Source organism: Drosophila arizonae, chromosome 5 (assembly GCF_054131065.1).
Source record: "Drosophila arizonae isolate 15081-1271.41 chromosome 5, UAZ_ARI_1.0, whole genome shotgun sequence".
In the NCBI taxonomy this organism is placed as follows: domain Eukaryota; kingdom Metazoa; phylum Arthropoda; class Insecta; order Diptera; family Drosophilidae; genus Drosophila; species Drosophila arizonae.
Window position 1 is genome coordinate 5,564,933 of NC_142925.1, and position 13,597 is coordinate 5,578,529.

Sequence of the window (13,597 nt, forward strand, 5' to 3'; positions counted from 1 at the left end):
AAGGTTTTTAGTATTGCAAGCAAGTTTGTGTCTTAAGTCTTTTGTTTACTCAGCTGAATTTTGAAAGAGAAAACGTTGAAACGATTTTCTTTCAATCAATTTAATGATATTTTAATGTTTTTAAAATTCACTTTTGTTTGCCTAGCTGATATAAAAATTAAAATGGGAAATGTTAAGACATTTATATACATACATATATGTTGCATTTATGTGTTACTGAAAGAGCACCAAAATGTGCATTTTTTTTTTATTTACTGGAATTTAAAATAATAAATTAAGAAAAATAAAATTTAGTATTTTAATATTTACTTTTTTTGGTTATTTATTTTATTTTATTATTATTATTATTTTTTTGCAAAGTTCACAGAATTTTAAAAATATTTTTGTGTATTTATTATTTAGTTTTTATTTTTATTTTTTAAATATTAATTTAAATTATAAATAAAGTTATATATAAATTCATAAAAATCTATGCAGATGAATGTAATAAATATTTTAATGATTAGCAGTTAACCTCCAAGGTTCGAGCAGCATTCAATAGAATATCGCCAGTGGGTTTGAGTTAGGGGTAGAGTATACAAAAAATAAATAGCAGCTGCTGTGAGATTGAGAGCTTCGACTTAAACACTAGCAACCCCGAGTCGTAGAGGAATCACATGGCCAGGCAAACGGGTGTTGCAGTTGCAGTTGCAACAGCTGCAGGCGGTGGCTGCAGTCTTCCAAATTGATCAAATGACAGTCTAGCTATGGAAACTGTATTCACGCATTGTTGTCGTTGGCCATAACCTTGTTGATCCACGGTACAAAGTGCTGTATGTTGGTATAGACGCCCGGCAGATGCTCCCGTCCGCAGCCAATGCCCCAGGAGACGAGTCCGATTAGCGTTTTGCGGCCGTCCATTGTAAGCGTGAGCGGCCCGCCGCTGTCGCCCTGGCAGGAGTCACGACCGCCCTCCTTATAGCCGGCACAGAGGAAGACCTGGTTTAGGTGAGAGAGAGAGAGAGAGGGCAGATATGTTATTCATTTGATATATGTCTATCAAGTTGCTTGACTCACATCATGTATGGCCTCACGTCTGCCGGCGGCGCGGAACCAGCGCTGACAGCGATCATTTGAGATGACCTCCACATCCACCTCCTGCAGCACTGAGGGCACAGTGCTCTGGCCGTGCCGCGTACGCCCCCAGCCCGCAACGGTGGCCATTTTGCCCGTCAGCTTGGTGGTGGGCGGTGGCAGGCAGACGGGTATGATGTGCTGCTTGTAAACCACATTGCGATCGAGTCGTATGAGTGCGACGTCGTTCTTGAAATCGGCTGGATTATAATGCGGATGCACTTCCTTGCGCTCAATACCATATTCCTCGTGATTGAGACGTTCCTCCTGTCCGCGCACGTCCCACTCGCCCAGCCGAATTTTCATGTTCGAATTGGTGGTGCTGGCGGTAAATAAGAAAAATGATTGAGTGGTTGAATGATGTTGAGCGCTCAAAGCAGCGCTACTTACGTGGCCACACAGTGAGCGGCTGTCACCACCCAGCGATTGGAGATCAATGCACCACCGCAGCTCAGTTTGCGTGAGAGAAACCCGCTCTTGATGAGCGCCACCTGCCAGGGATGCGAGCCAAAGCCCGTCGAGTGGCCGCCCACAATGCGATTGGTGCGCGAAAAAACCTCGCCGCAGCCTGTATGAGATAAATTTAAATGGAATTAGTTAAAAAACATCAGAATATTCGAGAGATCAGAGAGAGAGAGAGACAGAGAGAGCGGTGCATAACTACATAAATATTGTGATTCAGAGTGTTGTTGTTGCTGTGTGGTGCATACTAAGGAAAATTTGCAGTGGTGCGAGAAACGAAAACCAACGTGTATAAAAGAAAGAGAGAGAGAGAGTGATAATAGTGATAACAGTTAGATTTTTGGTACAGCTCAATTGATTTTTAGTACCCGGCACTGGACGATAGCTGCCGTCGTTGTAGCCACCACTTTGGTACTCATCCACCGCCTCGCCGGCATTCAGATCGAGCACATTGCCCACGGCGAAGGGCTGTGCCTGGGGTGCGTGTAATGCTGGTGGTCGGGTTGCAACAGCGCCATCTGGCGGTGCATCCGCATCAAAGAAACTGTCCAGATGATTGGTGATGCCCAAGTGATTCGAGTCATGCTCCCAGCTGTTTAAGCTCGAGACGCTGGGCCGGTGTACAGACGAGCTAGAGCTGGAGCCGGAGCCGGAGCTGGAGCTGGGTTTATAGGGATTGCCGTTGTAGAGCGCTGGGCGCTTTGTGCTATAATAGGCGTGGCTGGGATAGGCCGGCCGTGCTGACGAGGCCGCTGGCAGGCCGTTGCTGTTGCTATTGTGGTTGTTGTGTTGCGTCTGGTGGTGTGCTGGATGATGCGCCGGCTTGCTAACAGCAGGCGACAAGTCGGGATAAATGTCGTGCAAGTGTATTATGTCACCTGTGTGTAAGAATCATGATGATGTTGCAATTTTCCTCTATGCACAAACGGACGGTTAAGTATGTTTGTTTGTTTGTGTGTGTTTGCTGTGTGTGTTTGGGGCAGCTTTTCAGTTGGAGTTCAACTTTCGCCTGTGATTCGCTTTAAGTAGTGAAAGACTTGAGCAAAAGTAATAATAATAAAAAAAAAAAAAAACACTGAGCCCGCAATTACGGCTAGCGCCCTGCACGACTTTATTATGTCACCGCAGCCAATGAAGTCGAAATTTAATTCACAACTAGCAAACACACACACACACACACACACATACACACTCAATTGACCGGAGTCCATGACAGAAACAAAAGACAAATGTATGGGATAATTTTTTCGCACGTAATTCAAAAAACGAAAATAAAAGAAGGTGAAAGAAAAGCGAAATAAAACAGAACGCCGCTAGTTGATTAACACTGTTTTTTTTTTTTCGTTTTTTTCTACCAGTTTCTGTCCGAGTTTCTCGTCTTGGACTTGAAACTCTAAAGCCAAATGCCGTAACTGTGGGCGCTGGGATTTTTCCCACAAAAAAAGAAGAAGAAGCAGAAAACAAACAAATAAATAAATAAAAAAATAAGCTTGATGCAGGCTCTGGGCAAAAGGCGCAGCCAACGTGAAATTTCACTTTTAAAATGCAAAAACGTTCACCTTCGCTTATTTCCGCAACCGATTTTGTTTTTGGGTCTTTTCATTGTCGCATTCGAGGTCTGAAAAATGTTACACTTGAGCGACACGCAGACAGAAGTAAAAACAACAACAGCAAAAAACTGAAAATTCCCAAAAGACCTTTTCCCCCTAAAGAAAGTGACTACGCAAAACAGAACTTGTTACTTAAAGAGCTTTAAGAAAATTACCAAAAAAAAAAATAAAAAGAGAAAAATATATGAAAAATACATATAAAATTGGGGCTAAAATTGGGCTGCTTAAAAAATTTCCACTTAGAATTATTTACAACATGTTGTAATGTGTTTTTTTTTTTTTTTTAGTTTTTTGTTTTTGTTGCACATTTTTATGGCCAGCCTAGAAAACTAAACAGAGCACAACCAGCTGCTAGACGAACGTGCCTCAACGTGCGTGCTCATGTGTCAGTGTGTGTGTGTGGCATAATGTTTTGGTTGCTGGCGTTGGCTAAGATTACGATACAGCGAATGCACTTGATGGTAATTGAATTTGTATAAAATCAATTTTATAGCCAAAAATGTGAAGTGCGAAAAAATGATGAAGTAAAGCAGAGAAGGCATTAACAGCATGGGGTTGTGGAGGCTATGAAATTGTATTTAATTTGTAGCAATATATATATAATATATATTTCAGGCATTTGCTGTTGAAGCTTTTGAATGTAAAATTTGGATTATTATTTAATAACTATATAAAGCTGGCTTTAAACATAAATTTTGTCGAGTACAGTGTCGATAATTCGTAATATAGTTCGCTCGTAATGTAGTTCGATAGTTCGCCGAAAATAAATAAAAATCCATTGAAAGAAATTCCTCCACAATAATTCTCAATGGTTTAAATTTGCGTGTAAATAAAAAAAAATAAAAAAAAAAAAAAAAAAAAAACTGATTCCCTTGCCATTTCGAACCATCGGGATCTACTCTATCTAACAGTTTTCTAGGCACAAGAATTTCCTTTATCTAGGTACCTACCCTATAACCAAATATATCTGTTTTTTGGCAGATTCCATAAGATCGGAGATTTCAATTCATATATAAAGAATAATCTGGTTAATTATTATTAATTAAATTATCATCAATTTTCGTTTTGTAATTGAATTTCCCATTGACTTCAGACAGCCTCAATATGCAGTTCGTAGCCTGAACGACCTCTTTAATGTGCCACCATTGACACCTTCCAGTTCAGCGCCCACTACTTGAAAGTGCAGCAAATGGAGTTTAGTAATGCATTTGCAGCACATCTGCCCCTGCAGACATATGTTAGCTGGTGTGCATGTATGTGTGTGTGCAAATATGCAGGCAAAGTCGAGCAATTTGTTGTCATTTTCGAAATGCGAACTAATTTATTGCGCTATTATACAGGGCATTGCATAAGTCGAAGCGCAGCAATTTGCAATTTGTGTGCTCGCCGTCAAGCAAAAGAGCAGCAGCAGCAAATGCTCTAACATCCAACTAAGCATGGCAAATCCAATTGGGAAGCGGGAATGGGGGTTGTCTTTTAAATGGGTAGCGGATCGCTGGGAAAGCAGTCTGCTGCGCCTGTTAGAACTTTGTTACTGTTACTCACTTGTATTGTTGATCGGCGCTGCATGGGGACTCTCCTCGGCGTCGAGGTCTTTGTCCACGCAGCATGACCAGATCATGCCGCCGGAGCAGAGATCGAGAGGTTTGCCGCCGCCCAAGACGCACGAGATGGACAGGCCGCACTCGAATTTGTGGCCACGGAAGCGGCACGACTGCGGTATCACTGCAAAGACACCAAAATAATGGGCATTAGTTGGAATCGAACGCACTCACACACACGCCCAGACACAAGAACACTGTGTGTGTGTCTGGGCGTGTGTTGGGGAAAGAGACAAAGTCAATAGTCAAATTGTTGCAGTTTAAGTGAGCTTGTGTACTTCGGGATAGCATCTCCATGACGCTGTTCTCGCCGTAATAGCCGGTGCCGCTGCGCCGTGACAGCGCATCCAGTATGAGCATGTCGTGCTCCTGCTGTGCTGTCGGATAGCCCACGGCGCAGACGCTGTTGGGCGTGAGCACACAGATGAGCAGCAGGCTGAGCCACTTATCCTTTATGCGATAATAGGTATATGTTCGTGCCCGCGACATGGCTGGGGCCGACTCCTGCCGAGGAGCGCGACAGGCGAACGGGTACTTTCACTTTCGCACAGCACTTGTTGGCGTTCACTTTCTTTTTGATTTGGATTTGGATTTTTGTATGCGTAGCTATCCTGTGCTACACTTTTAATTGTAATTTATATTATTATTATTATTAATATTACAAAAAACACGAGCAGGATTTCACTTTTATTTATAATATCAGCAGCTACGCATGCGCAACGACGCACGAAAAGAAAATTGTTGTTGCTGCTGTTGTTGTTGTCTGTTATATATAGCGTATATATAGCTTATGAGCGCAGCGCGTCGCGTATGTCGACCGCACGTCGGGAAATTCAGCTCAGAACTAAGCCAAAGTTTTGTGTTTGCGCTGCGTTAAAGCAGCCGAAGACATTTGCTCGCATTTCGCCATTTCACCAGCCGAGCCGAAGACGTGTGAGACCACCGAGAGAAGCTTGAAAGAAAAAGCAGCGGCAACATGTTGCCAACGACGCTCAGCAACATGTTGCCGAGCGACCAAGTTTTGACTTTGATTTCGATGTTTTCTTTCTTTTTTCGTTTTTTTTCGTTATTGTTTTTTTTTTTTTTCTGGTCAAGGTTTTTGGTAGCTGCTCTATTATGAGTGCTCTCTGCACAAATAATCTATAATCTATGGCATATAACATGTTGTTGTTTAACACTTTCGAATGTCGGCAAGCGCTGCAATTGTCGTTAATTGCAGTTGATTTTCCTGCTCTTGACTTGCAATGGTATATATGTGTGTGTACAGATAAGCGACAAAAAAAAAAAAAAAAAAAAGACTTTTGCTTTTTCTATATTACATGGCGAATGCCATTGAACTTGTGCGGCAATTTGCGCATGATTTGATATTTGCCTCCATATCTTTTCTTTATCATATGCAGCTCTTACTTTTTGTTTGACCATTTTTGTTTTTCTCTTCTTCTTCTACAAATATTTGCTTTTAATTGTTTTAATGGAGCATAATGCGCTTTCATTGGGGCGCAGAATGGGCCATATGTTAATGTCGGCTGTGGCTGTGTGTGAATAATTACCGCACAAATTTTAGCTCTGGCTCTTAGCTGTGGACGTGCGTTTCTCAAACTAATTGGATGCCTTGTCTTGTTTTTAGTTTTTGGAAAGTCCAATTAAAGTTGTGCGCGCTTGCAAGATGAATGAAGTCGGCTCACAGCTTGGGCAGGCCAAGAACACGATATATGTACATTATACATGCGTAAGGGCGTTTACTAACTCACTTTCGCCTGGCTTAAGTCCGATTTGGTTTCGTAGAAATCGTGTCGTGAGTCATGTGAACTTGACATCGTATCGATGTGTGATTTCTATGTTCAAGGTTAACTAATATGTTAATTATGTAATTGAACCGCATGCTCATGCTTTCGCAGTTTGCCAAAAACGAAAGACTTAGGCAACGAACTTGCTCTTGTTTTGGCAAACGCGAATCTGTATTAACCAATTTGCAAGGCGAAATATTAGATAACGAAATTGCATGTGCGCAATTTGTGTGAAGGGCGTGATGAGCGGAAGAGTAATTTAGTGTAGTTTTTAATAAAGATTTGGGTGACACACTTTTACCTTGTCTGCTGACAGGTTTAATCACGCTCTTATATACAAAAGAAATATCTGGCATATTCTGCCAAAGCAATCCAAACAAAAGACTTAGGCAACAAACTTGCATACTTACAATCGAGCTCATCGAAGAACTTTGCCTGCTTGGGCAAGTTCTTATCAATGGCCTCCTTGAGCTCCGGCGTAATCACATCATTGTAGACGGAGTTGTAGCTGCTGTGGGCAGCGTCCAGGCCGAGCAGTAGAGTTGGCAGCAGCAGCAGCAGCGACGTTGGCAGCGGCAGCAGCCATGCAACTGCGCGCATTTTGCAATACTTTCGTTGTAGTTGTTGTAATTGTTGTCGTTGTTGTTGGTGTTGCTGGTGTTGCTGTTGCTGCCGTTGTTGTTGTTGTTGTTGTTGGTTTGTCTGCGATTTTGTGCAATTGTGTGTTTCACTTAATTCACGTAGCGGCGCGAGTTTTTGATTGAATAATCGCTCGTTTGCATAGCAGACGGCAGGCAGGGCAGTTCAGATTGAATTAAATACAAAATTCGCGCAGCCCACTTAGCTTAATATTTGGCAATAAGACCCAATGCATTTATTTCGCGGCCATTTTAATATTTTAACATATTTTGTACGCGTCACGCACTTTTTCTTGAAAAAGACTTTTGTTGGAAATTTTCGTTGAGGTTTCGGCTGTGTTACTGTTACTGTTGCCGTATATTTCTGTGAGCTGTTTTTATTTTCTTATTTTGTTCGTGTTCGACTGCCTTGCGGTGGGCTTTGCGTTTGCGAACAGTTTGCGGTAACGTCAAAACACTTAATAAACAGTTGGCTGACAAATTCAAAATCAAAAAGGCCATCAACACGCTCACCAACACGCACGCAGCAGCGTCGAGCGGCGTGGAGCAGCCGCAGAGACGTTCGCTATTGAGTAATATGCGCCAAAGAGTGTGAAACGGAGACTCTCAAGCGTGCGCGTTTGTCTATGTGTGTGTGTGTGTGTGTGTGTGTGTGTGTGTGTGTGTGTGTGTGTGCGGAGAGTTACACTCGCATCGAAATCGAAAGTGAAAAGAAACAGACAAAACAAGACGTGGCCTCCGAGCAGAGACAGCAGCAACTTTTGTCGCTCACTTGGCAATTGCATGTCGCATGTCGCTTAGCTGTTACTGTTGCTGTTGTTATTGTTATTGTTATTGTCGTTGCTGCTGTTGCTGCTGCTGCCATGACTAATGTCAAATTTAGAGCTCACAGAGGCAGTGGCTCTACTATATGAAACAAGAGGAAGTTAAATTGTCTTACTCGCACCTCACATGCTGCCAGCAATTTAGTGGGCTGCCAAATGTAATTGTAGTCGAAAAGAAAAATCAACAAATTGTACAAATTGCAACAGGAAAAACCAGCAGCAGACGCGACTCTGCTGACTCTGCTGGCTCTCTGGCAGCCCAAGGCAGCCAAGCGAAAGCCAAAAGCGACGCGCGCACAGCACATCTTATTTCGAGTTCATCTCTCAAGCGTGAAAAATTCGCTGCAACAGCTCCACTCCACATGTCTTGTGGAAAAATTGAAAAGTGCCATCAAAACGAATAACGCCTAAATAATTGATGGGGTTGGGAACCAAAGTCGGCTTGATGAGTTCATGGATAACTATTGAATAATAATTGGCCACAAAATTGATGACACACTTGAGAGACAATCAATTTGTGAGACAATGAAACAATCCTATTAAAAATTATTGATCATTGATGCATGACTAAGCAAATACCCTGATATTTGGTATGAACTGCAACTAAATAAAGTGAGAGTGCAGTAGTTTAGGGCATTTATGTGAAAAGAAAATGAAAAGCAATTATAGTAAGCCAATCATAATAATTGATGGGAAAAATTATATAATTTAGTTAATGAAAAAAGTTGATAAAAAAAATTGAAAAAAAAAAATTGATAATGAAATATGAATTATATAATTTTATTTAAATTATAAAAAAAAAATGATAAAAATGAATTATATAATTTTATTTAAATTATACAAAAAAATTAAAAATATTTAATTAAAAAAAAACTTGTATAATTTAAATGATAAAAGAAATTTAACAGAAAATAAAAGAATAATAAAAAAAAACAAAACATATTTAATAATTAAAAAAAAATTTTTTTTTTTAATAAATAAAATTAAATAATAAAAATAGATTTTATAAAATTATACAGCAAATACTTATTAGCTAATTGTCATATAAATAACTAAGTAAAATTAAAATCAAAATATATAATTATTTATAAATATAAATTTCTAAATTTATAATCTGATAAAATTCTAAAACAAGAATTTAATTTTATACTATGGCCAAACATGGTTTTATGCTTCTATAATTATAAACATTGCAAATTCTACAATATATTAAAATGAAAATACCCAAATAAATGAATTTATAGCTCCTTTCGCCTCTATAGGCTCTAAATGAAAAGCAAGCATAAACATTTACTTATAGATATATATTTCACTCATAAACCTTATCAGCTTGTCAACACATTCACTTTCACACGCTTAGCATAGCCTTGTAACCCTTTTCTGACAAGTCTAGGGTATGCAAAGCAAACGTAACACAATTTAAGTACTAGCATTGGGCAATTGGCAGATGACACTCGACTGGAGACTCTGACTCTGGCCCAGTCTTAATGTGTTTAATGTACAAATTATGATTATTTTCTGTTTGTTGTTGTTGTTGCTGCTGTTGTTGTTGTAGCTGGTTGTTTGTTGAGTTGAAAGCAGTTGATTGTGCCATTTATGGCAGCAGCGAACACTAAATGGGAAATGGGCCAGCACAGCGAATGCCAAATGACATAACAAAGCAAATTTGTATTGTTATTGTTATTGTTGCTTTACGTGCTGTAAAGTGCGTAATTCCAATTGAAAATTCCCAATGCACAGTTGCAACCATCGTTCAAGGTCGTCGGTTGTGCCACCTAAACACCCACACAAATAAGGCAACTAGACCCACTTACATTAGCTACATAATAATATTTAATATATCTAATAAATTGTAATTTGTAATATCATATGATGTTAATATTATTGCTGTAGTTGTTGTCATTGTCGTTGTTGTTGTTGTTGTTGCTATTTTCATTGCACAGGCCATTGCTTAATGTTAGACGCCATAAACTAATGAGATTGCGCTGCCACATCCACGGGGAGTCAGGAGTCGGGCGCCCATTTCAGTCTGCCACATGATTTGTCGTAGCTGCTGGGCCCTATGGCTCATTGCGCGCCACCACGTCCTCCACCCAGCGCAGACTCTTCTGCAGATTGTGATAGATGCCGGGCTGGTGATCCACGCCACAGCCAAAGCCGGCGCTCGTAATGCCCACCAGCACGAAGCGACCATGTTCTTTGATGACCAGCGGACCGCCCGAGTCACCTGTGAAGAAGGCAATTAATTTGATTTATATGCGGTATATTTTTGTTGCCTAAATGAGTGAGAGTAGTTTTAGTTGGGGCTGGCATAGTTGAAAGCAAACTTGAAACACTTTGCTCGCATTATGTACTTTTACTTTGCTTTTCATATTCTAAATTGTTATTCTAGAACTTGCTAGAGGTAAGGAAGTTACCAAATAGTTTTGATAAACAATAATGGCTTTTGACTGTGTTAACGTTTCGATAATCTGCTTTATAAATTATCCTTTGTGTTAATTTATCATATATCAAACTATAAACAATGAGATGTGTAAAATTTCTTATATACGATATATATGTAGATCATTAACTGTCAAATCTATAAAAAATTGAATACTTATTCTCTTGCAAAATCTTCTAAATGAGACAAATCCGTTTCGCAACGAACGTCTGTTAATCGACTCGCACCTCTGCTAAGCCATTAACAGCGCTCTGTTAACGTTTCGCCTAAAAGTATGCCACATCGAATTTCGCTCTCCTTATCTGTCTCTCTCGCTCACCTAAACACGCATCCATGTGTCCATCGGAATGACCGGCACAAAACATTTCCGATTTGATCTCCACACTGATCTGTTTGCTCTCATGCCAGCGCACGCAATCCAGGGTGGCTGTGCGTAGAATAAAGTAGAAATAGAGTGGGGTGTCTCTCAAATGGTGTGCACACTGTACTCACATATGATTGGCACGCTGGCCACCTGCAGCATGTTGGTGCCCGCATGACCCATATGCGCTTCCGTCTTGCCCCAGCCGGCTATCAGTCCCTTGCGTCCCACCAGCCTTATGGGATATTGCGGCAGGCATATGGGCAAGATGTGCTCGCTGAAACCCGTCGGCCGGGCCAGCTTAAGCAGCGCCAGATCATAGCGGTCCGGCTGTGTGATGCGAAAGTTGAAGCGCGGATGGATTATCTTCTGGAGCACGCTGTGCTTCTCCACGGGCAGCGGCTCTTGTATATGCCCCAAATTCTGTGTATCCAGCTCGCCCAGATACACTGTTATATCGGGCAGCTGTGCCTGCTGTATGCAATGCGCCGCCGTTGCCACCATATTCGCCGATATCAGCACACCGCCGCATTGATACTCCGCGATGCGTATGTGCGCCAGCCACGGATACTCGGCAAACTGTGCCGGTCTTCCGCCAATGATGCGCTTCTGCAGCGTGTTCTGCGGTATGCGCGGCAGTCCACATTCCGGCTGGAAATGGGAATAATAGAAGAAAACTGATTAGTCAATAATGTATAACTGTGCAGCTGCATAATTGATGATGGCATTGGGCACACTGAATTCACAGACACAGAAAACAAAACAAAAACAACAGCAGAAAAACTAGTTTTTCCATAAAAAATATTTTCAATTGTCTTATTGTTGGCCTGGCTCACACGCTGTGCACTTGATGAGTTTTGAAATGAACTCTTGAAAAATACATCAGGATAGCTATGCTGCCTCAAAGAACTCTTGCACAATCTGTTGTAACAGACTCGAGGCACTTTTCCACAATCTTTCATAATAGACTCTACTATAATATGGTAAGGAATACTATTATATATTAGACTTAAGGGCATATGCATCCACAAATATAATTACAGTTGCATGTCTATGGGCTCTTTTACTGAATTTAATGTGAGGTTATTCACCCTACTAAACTTAAAGAAACGGTTTTATTAATTAATATTAGCTTATATGTTCTTTTCATAAATTATAAAAACTATTCTATAATTTTCTTTAAATTCATTATATTAAAGAGTGCACCTTTTTATGTGTTTCTCATAAATTCTTAAAACTGTTTTGTAAATTTCCTTTGAGTTTATTATATTAAAGAGCGCACTCTTCTCTGTGCTTCTCATAAATTTTAAAAACTTCTAGAGGTCTCTCCCTATCACACAATCTTTCTATTCCTATTTCTCGCTTTCATTTCACATTATAATCTTTCCTTAGCCATAATTTATTTCCGATTCTCGTTTAGATATATTTTTAACGCCAAGTATCTTAACGATAGCAACTTTCTATATAAACTCTCATTAATTAAAATATGTTTTCGAGCATCTCGCACTCAATTCATTGATTTTGCTACATGGTTTTATAGCTTTGCGACTCTTATCTCTCTATCTGAACTCACATTCACTTATAAGCAATATATTCTACACAACTTGCCCTTGTTGTGTAGTGTAATCGCTGCTTTGGAGCCACTCAAAGCATTTACCTTTAGATTGAGCAGGTCGTTATCATCGCGCCGCCGCAACATAATGCGCTTGGGCAGACTAGTCAGGCCCATCTTCAGCTTGCCATAGTCCACCAGATTCTCCAGCGGCGATTGATGCAGATGCTGAGGCGGCTCGGCAATGCAGCAGCTGAATAGCCATTTGTTGCTGCCGCAGCCCTTGGCATGTTTGCCGCCCTGCAGCCAGCAGGAGAAGCTCAGCTTGCAGGGCCAAACGCCGGTCTGATGCACACACTCGGCGGGCACGCCCAGCAGTGTGTTTAGAATGCCTAATTGGGAGTATATGGATCACTATCGCTGGCAAGGATTAGCTGAGGATTGCGAATTACTTACTCGCCTGCAGCAGCGTAAATTGACAGAGGAGCAGGCACAGCCACAGCAGCAATAAATACCCAAATGAACGTCGCATTTCGAGTCACGATTTAAGCGTGTACGCTTCACAGGCACACACAGACACACTAACAGTACAGTCACTGTTTTCGGTGGGCGTTTAACACAATTTGCTGACAGCTAAATTTGTGTTTTGATTTGTTGCTGTTGTCGCCGCTATTGTTGCTGTTAATGAAAGCATGACAATTTCTTATTCACTTTTATGTCGTCGTTGTTGTTGTTGTTGCTACTGTTGTTGTGGCTGTTGCTGCTGCTGTTGTTGTTGTTATCTTCTGCTTTACCATTTGGAGCTAGCAGCTCGCTGCTGTTATTTCTACTTAGATGTCTTATTATTGCTGCTCCACTTTTACTACTCTTTGTGGTTGTTGTTGCTGGGTTGAATGATTCACCCAGCTAGCGGCTAGATGCAAAGCCGCTTGCGTCCTTGTCGCAACGTGTTCTCTGGCTAAATGGGTCGCCTCTATATATATTTTGGTTTTTCTTCTTTTAAATAATAACTGTGTCAATGCATCACGCGCTGGCACAATTTTCAATTGCAGCCACACAGAGTTTCACACATGCTGCCAATTGTGGCATGGCTCAACACACACACACACAAAGCGCGACGCGAGAATTGGCTAAAACGGCGGCGGCAGCAGCGACAACCGCACGCAATGCTGGCCAGAATCAAACTGGGTGCCAAGCTGTAGCCAA

General features: G+C 41.1%; 2 protein-coding genes across 3 annotated transcripts; both read right to left on the reverse strand.

Moving 5' to 3' along the window:
* Positions 1-326: 326 nt before the first annotated feature.
* Positions 327-7,753, reverse strand: LOC108614860 (uncharacterized). 2 transcript variants are annotated; one of them, XM_089470534.1, is made up of 6 exons: positions 6,984-7,753; positions 4,731-4,910; positions 1,944-2,453; positions 1,504-1,681; positions 1,057-1,435; positions 327-978 (listed from the first exon to the last, which is right to left on the reverse strand). In XM_089470534.1, exons 1-6 carry the CDS (start codon positions 7,171-7,173, stop codon positions 760-762), a joined length of 1,656 nt encoding a protein of 551 aa, XP_089326660.1. In that variant the 5' UTR covers positions 7,174-7,753; the 3' UTR covers positions 327-759. The 2 variants fall into 2 exon arrangements, with proteins under 2 accessions (XP_089326660.1, XP_017864571.2); XM_018009082.2 differs by lacking the exon at positions 6,984-7,753 and adding an exon at positions 5,065-5,827.
* Positions 7,754-9,117: 1,364 nt separating this feature from the next.
* LOC149268400 (renal glandular kallikrein) lies at positions 9,118-13,580 on the reverse strand. Its single transcript, XM_089469784.1, has 5 exons — positions 12,848-13,580; positions 12,497-12,783; positions 10,971-11,490; positions 10,798-10,905; positions 9,118-10,262 (listed from the first exon to the last, which is right to left on the reverse strand). Exons 1-5 carry the CDS (start codon positions 12,921-12,923, stop codon positions 10,096-10,098), a joined length of 1,158 nt encoding a protein of 385 aa, XP_089325910.1. The 5' UTR covers positions 12,924-13,580; the 3' UTR covers positions 9,118-10,095.
* Between the last annotated feature and the right edge of the window lie 17 nt (positions 13,581-13,597).

Excerpts from the sequence above, each read along its gene's own strand:
- LOC149268400 (XM_089469784.1), bottom strand. The coding sequence starts at position 12,923 with ATGCGACGTTCATTTGGGTATTTATTGCTGCTGTGGCTGTGCCTGCTC. Across the intron at positions 10,906-10,970 it reads GGCCAGCGTGCCAATCATAT|CCACCCTGGATTGCGTGCGC; the intron begins GTGAGTACAGTG and ends TTCTACGCACAG. Across the intron at positions 10,263-10,797 it reads ACACATGGATGCGTGTTTAG|GTGACTCGGGCGGTCCGCTG; the intron begins GTGAGCGAGAGA and ends CCTTCTTCACAG.
- LOC108614860 (XM_018009082.2), bottom strand. The coding sequence starts at position 5,275 with ATGTCGCGGGCACGAACATATACCTATTATCGCATAAAGGATAAGTGG. Across the intron at positions 2,454-4,730 it reads AGCGCCGATCAACAATACAA|GTGACATAATACACTTGCAC; the intron begins GTGAGTAACAGT and ends TCTTACACACAG. Across the intron at positions 1,682-1,943 it reads CAGCTATCGTCCAGTGCCGG|GCTGCGGCGAGGTTTTTTCG; the intron begins GTACTAAAAATC and ends TATCTCATACAG.